The sequence below is a fragment of the Dendrobates tinctorius genome, unplaced genomic scaffold (genome assembly GCF_039654945.1).
Source record: "Dendrobates tinctorius isolate UK_male_01 unplaced genomic scaffold, ASM3965494v1 ptg000075l, whole genome shotgun sequence".
In the NCBI taxonomy this organism is placed as follows: domain Eukaryota; kingdom Metazoa; phylum Chordata; class Amphibia; order Anura; family Dendrobatidae; genus Dendrobates; species Dendrobates tinctorius.
Window position 1 is genome coordinate 39,420,388 of NW_027361743.1, and position 15,931 is coordinate 39,436,318.

General features: G+C 43.2%; 1 protein-coding gene across 6 annotated transcripts in view; it reads left to right on the forward strand.

The window, feature by feature from the left end:
• FRY (FRY microtubule binding protein) overlaps nucleotides 1–15,931 on the forward strand; it is a 546,108-nt gene that overhangs the window by 474,635 nt on the left and 55,542 nt on the right. For all 6 annotated transcript variants that reach the window (XM_073583182.1, XM_073583178.1, XM_073583180.1 and 3 more), the window contains 4 exons: nucleotides 2,827–3,025; nucleotides 5,122–5,243; nucleotides 7,309–7,496; nucleotides 14,538–14,632. In XM_073583182.1, the coding sequence (XP_073439283.1) occupies nucleotides 2,827–3,025; nucleotides 5,122–5,243; nucleotides 7,309–7,496; nucleotides 14,538–14,632 (604 nt within the window). The remainder of the gene's footprint in view (nucleotides 1–2,826; nucleotides 3,026–5,121; nucleotides 5,244–7,308; nucleotides 7,497–14,537; nucleotides 14,633–15,931) is intronic.

Here is a 15,931-nt window from a genome sequence, read left to right on the forward strand (position 1 = left end):
TCTGGCGGAACATCAGTTCCTTTCATTATCGGCCCTGCATATCCGAGGCGCGGACAACCTGAGGGCGGACTTTCTGAGCAGGAACCACTTAAAGCAAGGAGAATGGTGCCTAAAAGAGTCCATTTTTCAGCAAATTGTGCAGAGGTGGGGAAAACCCATAATAGATCTCTTCGCCTCAAAAACCAACAGAAAAGTTCAAAAATTCTGCTCCCTAAGACCAGCAGACATGCCACTGGCGGTAGACGCCTTCAGAATAAAATGGGATAAAACTAAGGAAAGAAAAAGCGCAATAGGGTCTTATCTGGGTAAAAAATGAAATAAATTCAGATGGAATCTACTCACCTTCCCCAGAATGAATAAAAGCATATAAATGTCAGCCTGCTGCACGCCCGAGGTTCACAACCGTGACCGTCAATATAGTTCCTTTTGGATAAATAATTTAGGCTTACTGTGCGCTGCTGAGATCAGGATAAAGTCACCACATGAGAAACTTTTTAACTCTTTATTCCCAACGCGTTTCGAAATGAAAAACCATTTATTCCTCAGGGGATGACAAGTTTCTCATGTGGTGACTTTATCCTGATCTCAGCAGCGCACAGTAAGCCTAAATTATTTATCCAAAAGGAACTATTCAGAATAAAATGGACATCAGGTCTCCTGTACGCATTCCCTCCGATATGCCGCATTCCATTAGTCCTGAAAAAGATCAGGGAGGACCAAGCCAGAGTAATTATGATAGCTCCCTTTTGGCCAAAAAGGCCGTGGTTCTATTGGCTGAGAGTAATGTCAGTGACAGACCCATGGGTGCTCCCAGAGGATCACGACCTCCTAACACAGGGTCCCTTCAATCATCCTCCGAATTCCAGGCTGCATTTGACAGCCTGGAATTTGAAAGGTCACTATTAGAAAAGAAAGGGTTTTCAGCGAGATTGATTTCCACCTTAATCAGCAGCAGAAAACCAGTGACTACAAAAATATATGGGAGGATATGGAGGAAGTTCTTATCCACCTCAGGCCCAATACAGGAAGGGGAAGTACCGGTGAGGGCAGTGCTAGAGTTTCTGCAAAGGGGCTTAGACTTGGGCTTAGCGGTCAGCACCCTGAAAGTACACGTTTCAGCCCTGGCAGCATTATTCAACTATGACCTGGCAAGCGATAGATGGGTCGCCAGATTTATCCGGGCCTGTACTAGAGCGGACTCTGTCCCATCGCCTAAACCTCCTCCCTGGGATCTAAATTTAGTCCTATCATCCCTAACGGAAAGTCCATTTGAACCAATAGACGCAATATCAGACAAAGTGTTAACCTTAAAAACAGCCCTGTTAGTGGCACTCACATCGGCACGTAGGGTTGGGGACTTACACGCACTATCAGCAGACCCACCATACACTCAGGTTATGGATGATAGAGTTGTGCTAAGATTAGACCCAGCATACCTCCCTAAGGTAGTGTCGAGATTTCACAGAGCTCAGGAAATAATCTTGCCATCCTTCTGTCCTAACCCTGGTAACAAAAAGGAAGAGAGGTTACATTGTCTAGACGTTAGGAGATGTATCCTACAGTATTTAGAGGTGACAAAACCATGGAGGAAACAGAGGGCCTTGTTTATCTCATACCAGGGGGCAAGGAAAGGCCTTAAAGCCTCTAAGCAAGCTATAGCTAGATGGGTGAGAGAGGCCATCATACTAGCATATAGTAGTGCAGGCAGGGCTGTTCCAGAGGGCCTAAAAGCCCACTCCACGAGAGCCATGGCAACATCCTGGGCGGAGAGAGCGGACGCCTCCATCGACCAAATATGTAAGGCGGCCACTTGGTCCTCTCCATCTACCTTTTTCAGACATTACAGATTAGACCTATCTGCTACCTCTGATCTCACATTTGGGAGAAGAGTGTTGCAGGCAGTGATCCCCCCCTAAAAGACAATACAAATCTCTGTAACTCTCTCGTGGTGCCATCATGTACCATGGAAAAACACGGGTATTACATACCTGGTAATGTGTTTTTCCAAGGGACATGACGGCACCCTTATATTCCCGCCCTATTTGATCACGTCATTAGTTGGGTGTTTTTGTTAGTATTATACACTCCCTTGGTGTGGGAAATTTAGCAGTGTAAAATAGGTATTATTTATGTGTCCACTAACCTGCGGAGTTCCTCTTGTGCTCTGTAAAACAACTGATGCGGAGAGAGGAGCCGCCCCTTTTATCTTGAAGGTTTCCTGTCCTCGTAGGGCGGATCCCCTCTCTCGTGGTGCCGTCATGTCCCCTGGAAAAACACATTACCAGGTATGTAATACCCATGTTTCTGATTGGCTGGAAGTCAGAAGCCAAGACAAGCTCTCAATAACAACAAACGAGGCTTTCATAGACTTGTATTGAAAAGTGACCTCCGCGCCGCTTTATGAAACACTGGAGTTGCTGGCAGGTCACTTTTCTACGGAGAGTGACGGGAACAACGCTGGAAAACAATGAAGGCGGTGGCAGGTGAGTATGAGACAGGGCAGGGGAATTACTTTTAAAGCACCACTCCAGTATGTGCAAGAAAGAAAAATGCTGGAGTGGTGCTTTAAATGAAATTAAAACCCCCCAAATTTTCATCCAATTAGTATTGTTGGATCAAAGGACGCCAAATGCCCGTTGTGTATAACTTCACGTGCCGTAGACATGGCCGTGCCCTCACTAGTGTTTATCCGACGATGTGTATGGGAACACATTGGAATTTGCAAAATACAAACTATCCCTCAGACGCGTCTGTGTGCATGTCTGTGTGTGCGTCTGTGTGCGTGCCGGAGAGAGATATGCTACATTCCTGTATTATCTTTGGCAGGAGGCTTTGACTTTCTCCGGGAGTACCAGTCTTCTCCAGTGCCAGACTCCGGCCTCAGTTCCAGTTCTACCTCCTCCAGTATCAGTCTTGGAGGAAGCAGTGGGAACATCCCCCAGATCAGCCAGGAGATCGAGGATGTGGACACATCAGTGGAACTGGATGAAAAAGCCAACAAGCTAATTGAGTTTCTGACCACCAGGTGAGCCGTCTGGATGGGAGAGATGATTGTATCTGAACTTCTGAATCTGCTGCTGATAACCTATCACACAGGCCTCCTGAGAAACCAGGTTTATCAGTGTTTGTGTAGCTATGAACATCACTCACTTAACACTCGGCAATATTCTCAGTAGTTAGGTGGAGTTCTTGTGTCCAGCGATTTGTTTGCTTGAAATGGATCCGACGATAAAGAAAAAACTGGATCAGTTTCAAACTTAAGAAAATCTGATCCGTTCACATCAATGGTTTAACAGACGGATCCTACAGCAATCAGATTTATGAGCCAGACAAAGTCTCTGCTGATCTATTTAAGACTAAGCATCTGTTTACATGGACCAGCGAGACGCACAATACGACCTCCGATCAGTAAACCTTTATTATTCAATGGTCGTTTAAATGTGTGTTTACACAGGCAGCCCAAGCTAAAGCTAAACTAAACAATGCTATATATACTATACAACGCGAGTCCTGTTTACACAGGCAGACCAAGCTAAACGATGCTATATACACTATACAACGCGAGTCCTGTTTATTACACATGCAGACCAAGCTAAACAATGCTATATATACTATACAACGTGAGTCCTGTTTACACAGGCAGACCAAGCTAAACAATGCTATATATACTATACAACGCGAGTCCTGTTTATTACACATGCAGACCAAGCTAAACCATGCTATATATACTATACAACGCGAGTCCTGTTTACACAGGCAGGCCAAGCTAAACAATGCTATATATACTATACATCGCGAGTCCTGTTTACACAGGCAGACCAAGCTAAACAATGCTATATATACTATACAACGCAAGTCCTGTTTATTACACATGCAGACCAAGCTAAACCATGCTATATATACTATACAACGCGAGTCCTGTTTACACAGGCAGACCAAGCTAAACAATGCTATATATACTATACAACGCGAGTCCTGTTTATTACACAGGCAGACCAAGCTAAACAATGCTATATATAGTATACAACGCGAGTCCTGTTTACACAGGCAGACCAAGCTAAACAATGCTATATATACTATACAGCGTGAGTCCTGTTTACACAGGCAGACCAAGCTAAACAATGCTATATATACTATACAACGCGAGTCCTGTTTACACAGGCAGACCAAGCTAAACAATGCTATATATAGTATACAACGTGAGTCCTGTTTACACAGGCAGACCAAGCTAAACAATGCTATATATAGTATACAACGTGAGTCCTGTTTACACAGGCAGGCCAAGCTAAACAATGCTATATATAGTATACAACGCGAGTCCTGTTTACACAGTCAGACCAAGCGAGACAATGCTATATATACTATACAATGCGAGTCCTGGTTACACAGGCAGCCAAGCTAAACAATGCCATATATACTATACAACACGAGTCCTGTTTACACAGGCAGACCAAGCTAAAGAATGCTATATATACTATACAACGCGAGTCCTGTTTACACAGGAAGACCAAGCTAAACAATGCTATATATACTATACAATGTGAGTCCTGTTTACACAGGCAGACCAAGCTTAAAGCTAAACAATGCTATATATACTATACAACGCGAGTACTGTTTACACAGGCAGACCAAGCTAAACAATGCTATATATACTATACAACGCGAGTGCACATAAGCCAGGAAAGGCCGAAGAGCGCCGATGACCCGGAAGTAAAGCCAGTGCAATGCCTCTACAGTACTGTTCTCTGCCCTCGGCAGGGCGACGTGCGCCTGCACAGGAGCTAGATTGGAGACATAGGATGCATCGTACACATGAAGCAGGGCTAGAGAAAGGTGATTGCAAGGATAGCGGAGGCATAGGGTCGGACTGCGCCGTATGGAGGGGTTAAAAAATATATTTTTGGGGATATGCAGAGGGGGTTGGGGACCTACATACACTTAGACTGCTGTAAAAGAGGCATTAAAGATGGTGGACAAAGTTTATATAGGGAAAACCTGGTGACAGGTTTCCTTTTTGAGGTTATGGCTCTTGAAAGAAAAGGGAAATTAAAAAAAAAAAAAAAAAATTGCTGTCATGAAAGGGTTAATTCTGTACTATACTATTGTCTTCTGTTGTTGCAGAGCATTCGGGCCTCTCTGGTGCCATGAGGATATCACACCCAAGAACCAGAATTCCAGAAGTGCAGATCAGCTCACCAACTTCTTACGTCATGTAGTGTCTGTATTTAAGGACTCAAAATCTGGTAATTTTCTGATCCTTATGTGTGAAGAATATGTGGTTCTTATTTTGTATTTATTTGACATGATCTCAGAGCGGCCATTACTTTATTAGAAGTAGCGCTACGCTGCCCCCTGCTGGGCCACTGATTCTCGCAAGTACATGCTAATACAGTTGTGGCCAAAAGTATTGACACCCCTGCAATTTTGTCAGATAAAACTCGGTTTCTTCCTGAAAATGATTGAAAACACAAATTCTTTGGTATTATCATCTTCATTTAATTTGTCTTAAATGAAAAAACACTAAAGAGAATGAAGCAAAAAGCAAAACATTGATCATTTCACACAAAACTCCAAAAATGGGCCAGACAAAAGTATTGGCACCCTCAGCCTAATACTTGGTTGCACAACCTTTAGCCAAAATAACTGCGACCCACCGCTTCCGGTAACCATCAATGAGTTTCTTACAATGCTCTGCTGGAATTTTAGACCATTCTTCTTTGGCAAACTGCTCCAGGTCCTTGATATTTGAAGGGTGCCTTCTCCAAACTGCCATTTTTAGATCTCTCCACAGGTGTTCTATGGGATTCAGGTCTGGACTCATTGCTGGCCACCTTAGAAGTCTCCAGTGCTTTCTCTCGAACCATTTTCTAGTGCTTTTTGAAGTGTGTTTTGGGTCATTGTCCTGCTGGAAGACCCATGACCTCTGAGGGAGACCCAGCTTTCTCACACTGGGCCCTACATTATGCTGCAAAATTTGTTGGTAGTCTTCAGACTTCATAATGCCATGCACACGGTCAAGCAGTCCAGTGCCAGAGGCTTCAAAGCAACCCCAAAACATCAGGGAACCTCTGCCATGTTTCACTGTAGGGACCGTGTTCTTTTCTTTGAATGCCTCTTTTTTACTCCTGTAAACTCTGTTGATGCCTTTGCCCAAAAAGCTCTACTTTTGTCTCATCTGACCAGAGAACATTCTTCCAAAACGTTTTAGGCTTTTTCAGGTAAGTTTTGGCAAACTCCAGCCTGGCTTTTTTATGTCTCGGGGTAAGAAGTGGGGTCTTCCTGGGTCTCCTACCATACAGTCACTTTTCATTCAGATGCTGACGGATAGTACGGGTTGACACTGTTGTACCCTCAGACTGCAGGGCAGCTTGAACTTGGATGTTAGTTGAGGTTCTTTATCCAACATCCGCACAATCTTGCGTTGAAATCTCTTGTCAATTTTTCTTTTCCGTCCACATCTAGGGAGGTTAGCCACAGTGCCATGGGCTTTAAACTTCTTGATGACACTGCGCACAGTAGACACAGGAACATTCAGGTCTTTGGAGATGGACTTGTAGCCTTGAGATTGCTCATGCTTCCTCACAATTTGGTTTCTCAAGTCCTCAGACAGTTCTTTGGTCTTCTTTCTTTTCTCCATGCTCAATGTGGTACACACAAGGACACAGGACAGAGGTTGAGTCAACTTTAATCCATGTCAACTGGCTGCAAGTGTGATTTAGTTATTGCCAACACCTGTTAGGTGCCACAGGTAAGTTACAGGTGCTGTTACTTACACAAATTAGAGAAGCATCACATGATTTTTCGAACAGTGCCAATACTTTTGTCCTCCTTCTTTTTTATGTTTGGTGTGGAATCATATCCAATTTGGCTTTAGGACAATTCTTTTTGGGTTTTTTCATTTAAGACAAATTAAATGAAGATAATAATACCAAAGAATTTGTGTTTGCAATCATTTTCAGGAAGAAACTGAGTATTATCTGACAGAATTGCAGGGGTGTCAATACTTTTGGCCACAACTGTAGGAACCAAACCGTTAGGCTTTTAAAAAGAGTGAACTGTACTGGTAGTCGCTAATACTTGTACATAATGTAGAATAATTTGTCTTTTAGCTTTTAGGCTGTGTATATATTATAAATTAAGATTTTGAATAACCACTATGGCTGACCTTCAAATTCTAAAACTCTAAAGGTCATATTTTAGAAAAATTATTTTTGTAATTTTTTTTTTTTTTGTTGGTTTTGTTTTTTTTTTCCTTTACAATTTTTTTTTTTTTTTTAATAAATGTATTGTTTTTGTGCTGTTCCTCAGGCTTCCACTTGGAGCAGCACCTAAGTGAAGTGGCTCTACAGACCGCTCTCGCCAGCTCTTCTAGACATTACGCCGGGCGCTCTTTCCAGATCCTGCGAGCTTTGAAGCAGCCGCTCTCAGCCCATGCATTATCCGACCTTCTTTCTAGGTTGGTCGAGGTCATAGGAGAATACGGAGATGAAATACAGGTTTGTCCATCTTACATTTTTCCTACAAAGCACCACTCCAGCGTTTTTGTTTTTTTTTATTGCTGCACTGGAGTGTTGCAACTAATCCAAGTTCCCTGTAATCTCATACGTACCAGCCGCCATCATCTTCCTCTGTTCCCGGCGTCGCTTCGCTCGTTTTCTGCAGGTTGTGACCTGCCGGATCGCTCCAGTATTTGTTGGGCGATCTGGAAGTCACTTCTCGATGTAAGTCTATGAGGCCAGAACGAGGGTCACATAGACCTATACTGAGAGCTTGTGACCATTACCTCAGCTTTTTTTGATCAGTTAGAAGTTACGGTCAAAAGATGGTGGCGCGTGACCGGAGTGGCGCCGTCAACAGATGAAGACTGCATTTGGTGAGTGTGGAGAAACTGGGTTAGTGGGTGCTCTTGTCTGCTGGCACGGCTGCCTTTAGCAAGACTGCAAGGACCAGGGCTCATACTACTGAACGCCCGCTCTATCTCCTGGTGGGCAATACACTACACAGACAACACAGGGTTAGGGTAAAACAGTGTGGCCATGCTTTATTGAACCACAACACCCAATAGCAAACAGAACAATCCCAGCACTTACCGCAAGATGGTGCACATTACAGGGTCTAACCCTTACTTCCGCTGACTCGCTGGGATAATGGTAGATGTTATGTCCGAGCTCCCAGGGTCGCTACTCCACCTGAGATATGCACGCAGAGAGGAAGTAACGACAAGCGTAGGGAGATACCCGAGAGCAGTCCTGTGTTCTTTCAGCTGGGTCCGAAGTACCCTGAGCTGAGAGCCTGAAGAGTGACACCAACCAGAAGAGAAGTCTCATTTATACCCAAGGCAGGTGATCTATTTTTAGATTTACCCAGTGTCCTTCAGTCCACCCTCACAGCCTTTCCCCATCTACCTTCGAAGTCAACAAACTGGTTATAGAATACAATACACAATTAGCATATCACTATGTACAAGTCGCTATTACAGACTTATACAGTATGTTCAATGGTATGCAAGTCTGTCTTCTTGACCCACCAGACATAAACACTTAAGTCCACAAGCCAATATACAGATAAGTCAATTCTTCTTGGTTTGCAAAAACAATGTTGTCTGGGAAATTAAGACACAAACTGGTTTCTTCACAGTGAGTATAATGTTAAGGTCAGATTAGCTTAATGGAGCCACTCCAGTGCTGAAATAAGCAAACATGCTGCAATGGTGCTTTAATATGGATTTTCTAACAAATAAAACGTGATAATGTAACTTGCTGACTAATTAATTTCTTAGAAGGGTGATTCCGTCATGTAAGTGCTGCGGCTTTCAGCAGTCATCTTCGCTGTGTCCATGCATCAGTGAATAATGTGTGTGGATGGTATTCCAAGGGTCTGCTCCCCCTCCAGCTTATATAGCTACAGCTCCAGGCTGTCGGTGCATGCTGGGAAATCACAAGAGCTGGAGTGCCGCATGTGGACATTCTCAGAGTGTCATGATCTAGCGATCTGATGGCAAGGCGGAACTAATATTGGGCACATTCCATTTCTTCTTTTCTAACAGTCTTCCCCCTAGTTTTACCCTTCTACTAGATTTTCATAATTTCCCACAATATCTTCTATTCTATTACAGATGCAAATTGCCTCTTCAGAGAGGAAAAGGTTTAGAACTCTAGCGCCACCTATATGAAGCAGCGTCCTTAAGGCTAAGTGCACACGTAACGGAACTCTCGCGGAAATTACCGCGAGAATTCCGGAATTCCAGTCCGCGGGAAAATCGCATTTTAAATTCCCGCGATTTTCCCGCAGAAAAACTAGCATTTTGCAAGCATAATTAGCTTGCAGAATGCTAGCGTTTTCCAAGCGATGTGGAGCATCGCTTGGAGAACTGATTGACAGGTTGGTCACACTCGTCAAACACAGTGTTTGACGAGTGTGACCAACTTTTTACTACTGAGGCCGCCTATGCAGCATCAGTAGTAAAAGATAGGATGTAAAAAAAAATAAAAAATGGTGTTATTCTTACCCTCCGACGTCCCGCGCATCCGTTCCCAGTAATCCTTTGCGAAAATGCCCTCGATGACGTCAGTTCTCGCGGGATCGCGACGTCTCGCGGTAATTCGCGATGACGTCGCGCGAATGACCGCGAGACTTCGCGATCCCGCGAGAACGGACGTCATCGCGAGCATTTTCGCAAAGGACTACTGGGAACGAGAGCATGAAGAGAAGCGGGAAGGCTGCGCGGGACGTCGGAGGGTGAGAATAACAATATTTTTTATTTTGAAATTCTTTTTTTTACAGGAATATGGTACCCAAAGCCCGGAGGACAGTCTCCTCTCCTCCGGACCGTGAGTACCATCCGCAAATGTTCTGCTTACTTTCCGCATGGTGTGCACAGCCACATGTGGGAAATAAGCGGAACAATGCATTCCTATGGGTGCGGGATCGCCGCGATTCCGCAAATTAATGAGCATGCTGTGGTTTTTACCGCGAAGCGATTCCGCCGCGGTAAAAACCGCAGCATTAGCACAGCATTGCGGAATCCCATAGGAATGCATGGGATGCTTATTTTTCGCGTTTTCGCGGCAAAATCGCGCGGTTAAAACCGCCGCGGAAACGCGAAAAAAACGCTACGTGTGAACTCAGCCTAAAAGTCAATATCGCCTCTTTAACAAGCCTTGCCATATAACTTAGGATAATAGCCGAACTAGAATCTCAATTTGCAGACAGTGTTTTGTTCTAGGGGAAGAGTCTTGAGGAGATCATTTGCATATTCCCAGTGCCTTCTGGGATAAGTGAAGAGTCTCCGCGAGCTCAACGATCACTGGGTTTTGGCCGTTGCAGCTGAAAAGAGGCGCGTGAATTTTGGTTCATCTTTCATCGTTTTTAAGAAATCTCAAGATGGAAGAGGCCAGGAGCCATTTGGTGAGCTGCATTTCTTGCTACATGTTCACAGACTTACCAGTGGAAAAGCCAAACTTCACATGCCACAAATGCAAGCTTGTGTCCCTGTTGGAGGAAAAGTTGCAAAATCTCGAAGAGAGGTTAGCTACGTTGAAGATCATTAAGGAAGGTGAAGAGTTCTTGGACAGAGCAGAATTATCTCTTCATGTTGCAGAAAGAGAAGAAATTCGAAGTGCACCTGAAGAAACAGAGGAATGGAGACATGTGACCCAGAGAAGCAGGAGGATCAGGAGGCAGTCAGCGCCCATACTGCTCAGGAACCAGTACCAGGCTCTCATGCAGGAGAGCGATGAAGAAATACATCAGGATAAGACTTTGCCAACAAACAGCAACCTTGTACGCCTTCAGAGTCCTCCTGGATGGAGAAAGAAAAATGTCGTGAAGAAGAAACGGAGAGTGGTGGTCATGGGGGATTCCTTGCTGAGAGGAACAGAGGCCGCTATCTGCAGACCGGATATAACTTCAAGAGAAATGTGCTGTCTTCCAGGTGCAAAAATTAAAGATGTGTCTGACAGGATATCAGGACTCTTCAGACCTACAGATGACTACCCATTCCTGCTACTACATGTGGGGACAAATGACACCGCAAGAAACGACCTGGAAACCATCTGCAGTGACTTTGAAGACTTAGGCAAGAAAGTGAAAGAACTGGGAGCACAGGTGGTCTTCTCTTCCATCCTCCCAGTGGATGACCATGGAACAAGGAGGTGGAATAAGATTCTGCAGGTGAACAACTGGCTACGTCGATGGTGCCGTCAGCAACTATTTGGATTTCTGGATCACGGAGTGAACTACTTATACGATGGACTACTTGCTAGAGATGGGGTGCACCTTACGAAGACTGGAAAGCATGTATTTGGAAGTCGCCTTGCTACACTTGTAAGGAGAGCTTTAAACTAGAACAACATGGGAAGGGAAGCAAAAGACCAGAAAAAGCCATACACCTGACAAATGCTATTGAGAACTCTGCTATTAGAAGTGGAAAGGAAGAACAAAGACGAAAGAATCTAAATAATAAAAATATTGGAGAAAGAGAAACCAATCACAAACTAAAATGTTTCTATACTAATGCACAAAGCATGGGCAACAAACAAGGAGAATTGGAACTACTAACACAGGAAAAGAAATATGATGTCATTGGAATCACTGAAACTTGGTGGGACAATACACATGATTGGAATACAAGACTAGAAGGATACAACTTATTTGCAAGAAACAGACTTGATAAACGAGGAGTGGGTGTCGCATTGTATATTAGAAACGCGTATATCTGCACAGAGATTGAAGCTTCAGAGACTGGGAGTTCTGTGGAAACTGTTTGGGTAAGAATACAATGGAAAGGACACCATTGTAGGCATTTACTACAGGCCGCCTGTGCAAGCTGAAGATATGGATGAACTCTTTATGCATCAAATGGCCAAGTACTCCAAAAAATATGACATAGTTGTCATGGGAGATTTCAACTATCCAGACATTTGTTGGGAATCTCTTTCAGGCAAAACTAACAGGTCAAGGAAATTCTTATCCTCTCTTGCTGACAACTTTATCTTCCAAAAGGTAAGGGAGAAAACAAGGGGAACTGCTACCTTGGATCTAATCCAGGGAGGAAATGGTTGAGGAGGTAGAAGTGGCTGGGACCCTAGGAGGTAGCGACCATGCTATTTTAGGATTTTGGATAACTAGAGGCGGAAGACCTGTGAAGACTCAGACGTCAAGGTTAGATTTCAGAAAGGCAGATTTTAAGGGATTCAGAAAGAGAATTGGAGGGATCCAATGGCTGGATATCCTTAATGACAAAAATGTCCAGGAAGGATGGAAATCTTGAAAAATGAAATTCTCAAAGCACAGTTGTTAACAATTCCGAAAAGAGGGAAGAATAGGAAGCATTTAAGGAAACCAGGATGGATGAACACAGAACTTAAGCACATGCTAAAAAGGAAGAAAAAAATGTTTATAAAATGGAAAGAGGGAGGCATATCTAAAGAAGAATATAATGCTGTCTGCAGAACCTGCAGGGCACAAATCAGATTATCTAATGCTGAAAATGAATTGAGGCTTGCAAGAGATGTCAAAAGCAATAATAAAGGATTTTGGGGATATCTCAAAAGTAAAAGAAAAGTCAAAGATGCTATAGGATTTTTACAGGATGAAAATGATGAAATGGTAAGACAGGATGTTGAGAAGGCTGAACTTTTAAATTCCTATTTTGCATCTGTTTTCTCTCAGAAAGGAAAGGTAACATCAACTGTTCTTCACTGTCCTATTAAGGGAATAGAAGAATCCAGGATATCTATAAACAGAAAGATAGTGAGGAAACACTTAGCTAACCTAAATGAATTCAAGTCTCCAGGTCCAGATGACTTACACCCCAGAGTACTGAAGGAGATAGCAGAAGAAATTTTTGAACCCCTCTCCATAATCTTTGAAAATTCTTGGAGAACAGGAGAAGTGCCAGAAGACTGGAGAAGAGTAAATGTTGTTCCTATCTTCAAAAAGGGGAAGAAGGTGGACCCAGGCAACTATAGGCCGGTGAGTCTGACTTCTATACCAGGAAAAATCTTTGAACAAATTATTAAACATGTATGTCAATACCTGGATAAGAATGAAGTGATTAAACCGAGTCAGCATGGGTTTGTAACTAATAAGTCATGTCAGACTAACTTAATTTCCTTCTATGACGGTATCACTGATTGGGTGGATCAAGGAAATGCTGTAGATATAGTATATCTTGACTTCAGCAAAGCATTTGACAAAGTCTCTCGTACAATCCTTATTGAAAAAATGACTAAGTATGGAATGGACAAGGCAACTGTTAGGTGGATTCATAACTGGCTTAGTGATCGGACCCAAAGAGTGGTTGTAAATGGCTGCACATCCAGTTGGAAGAATGTCTCAAGTGGGGTACCACAGGGCTCTGTCCTGGGCCCTGTATTGTTCAACATCTTTATCAATGATTTAGATGAAGGAATTGAGGGTAAACTGATTAAATTTGCTGATGACACAAAGCTAGGAGGGATAGCTAATACTAGAGAAGAAAGAGAGAGGATTCAAAAAGATTTAAATAAACTGGAGAAGTGGGCAGCAACTAACAGGATGCTTTTTAACAGGGAGAAATGCAAAGTACTACATCTGGGCAATAAAAATGAAAAAAGCATATATAGAATGGGAGGAATAGGGCTAAGTGACAGCACATGTGAAAAAGACTTGGGTATACTAATAGATCACAGACTGAATATGAGTCAACAGTGTGATGCAGCAGCAAAAAAGGCAAATGCAATTCTAGGATGTATTAACAGAAGCATACAGTCTAGATCACGTGAAGTCATTATTTCCCTCTACTCCTCTTTGGTCAGACCTCATCTGGAATATTGTGTCCAGTTTTGGGCACCACATTTTAAAAAAGACATCAACAAACTGGAGCAAGTTCAGAAAAGAGCGACCAGAATGGTGACCGGTCTGCAAACCCTGTCTTATGAGGAAAGGTTGCAGGATTTGGGAATGTTTAGTTTGCAAAAGAGAAGACTGAGAGGAGACATAATAGCTGTCTACAAATATCTAAAGGGCTGTCACATTGTAGAAGGATCAACTTTATTCTCATTTGCACAAGGAAAGACTAGAAGCAATGGGATGAAACTGAATGGGAGGAGACACAGATTAGATATTAGGAAAAACTTTTTGACAGTTAGAGTGATCAATGAGTGGAACAGGCTGCCACGAGAAGTGGTGAGTTCTCCTTCAATGGAAGTCTTCAAACAGAGGCTGGACAGACATCTGACTGGGATGATTTAGCGAATCCTGCTTTGAGCAGGGGGGTTGGACCAGGAGGTCCCTTCCAACTCTACGATTCTATGATTCTATGATTCCTCTTCTCTGAAGAGACATTTTGGGTATTTAATTTCCCCAGGGGAGCATTGCATGGCTTAAAAGTCTCCTCACTCTGACGTGCCAGGCCTGGCTTGTCTCTCTCCACATGGAGAAACATTATCCTTAGACCTCTATTCTGTTACAGAGAAATCTGATATTGTTGCTGGTTGTCTTTTTAGTACATCGTCACTTACTCAGAATTGACTTTTGCTTTCTCTTGGTGGCAGGGCTATGTGATGGAGGTCCTCCTTACTTTGGAAGCTGCTGTTGATAACTTAGCCGACTGTCTGAAGAACAGCGATCTGCTGGCTGTGCTGTCCAGGTATATGGTCGTGGTCTAGCCATGCACATCCATCGCATGATGCGCCTACAATAATGCTGTATAGCACTTAGTAATTGGGTCTATATCACAGATGGTGTAATGTGTTCTTACTATTACTGGGGTATGAGATTACTCTAGGATCAATCAGTGGGGGCCTGACCTCTGCTGATTTAGATCTGCGGACCCTCGCTGTTTGGTGACCCAGAGAACTGCACCCAGCTCCAGTCACCTGAACAAATCAATGGGGTTTCCAGAGGTCGGACCACCAACCATCTAAAAATCTGAACATGGCTTAGCTGACTGACCGCGGTGCGGAAAGCCTGACATTATTTCTCAGTCCTTGTCATCTCTGTTGATGGTGACACATTTAAAGGGATATCTTCTATTCTCCCTCAAAAAGCGTCCTTCATTCTAGCAGACCCAACCCCTCCATGTATTTAAATTCACCCCCATGTAATGCTACATTTCCCTTATAACTTCCTTTGGAGATGACAGCTGATTATTGGACTATTTTTCATTCTTAGAGGAATAATAAAATGGAAAATTTCACAATAAAATGACCACATGAAGGGGCTTTCATATGTTATAAGACGGCTGCCCCCGACCCTCTTATCTTGTCTATAGATAGTGCCTTATGTGCTATCCCGATTCTTTATAATTCATGTTTCCAACCCACTTGTCAGGATTCAGCCAACATTAGAAAAGCATAGCTTTTTTCCCCCCCCCCAAAAAAAGTGTTACACTTCTTCACAAGTTATGGAGCGGAGTTGCAATGCTGGATACAATCTGTGGAAAGGAGTGGCGCTGTATCTATGCACCGAACATCCAGCCCCATGCCAAAAAGTTACATACGTTGCTCATAGACTCCCGTTTAGTAAAAAAAAACCTAATAATTCATGCAACAAACTCAGTATGGATGGCAAATCGATGTAGCGAGTGCCATCCGTACAGCTGGTGTGCTGCTCTGCTTCCTCTTTGTGTAGCATTGGCGCTCATTATACGGTCTACATCGCATAGTTTAGGTTTCCAGAAGAGAGGACAGTGGTAAGATCTATCCATAAGTTTTAATATTACGAATAGTCACACATAAGTAAGTTAATATAATGCAATTTCCGGAGCCAGTGACCTGAACTTAGTAAGCATAATGTGGGATAGTTCTTCTGATTCACTATGTCACTTCCCCCATGTGCAGGCCATTGCATGAGCTTAAGTATCCATGGTAACGACTACCAACCTATAACTAACTGTAACTATATGATTGGTCGTAACCATGGATACCTAATTTACTTCAAAACCCTG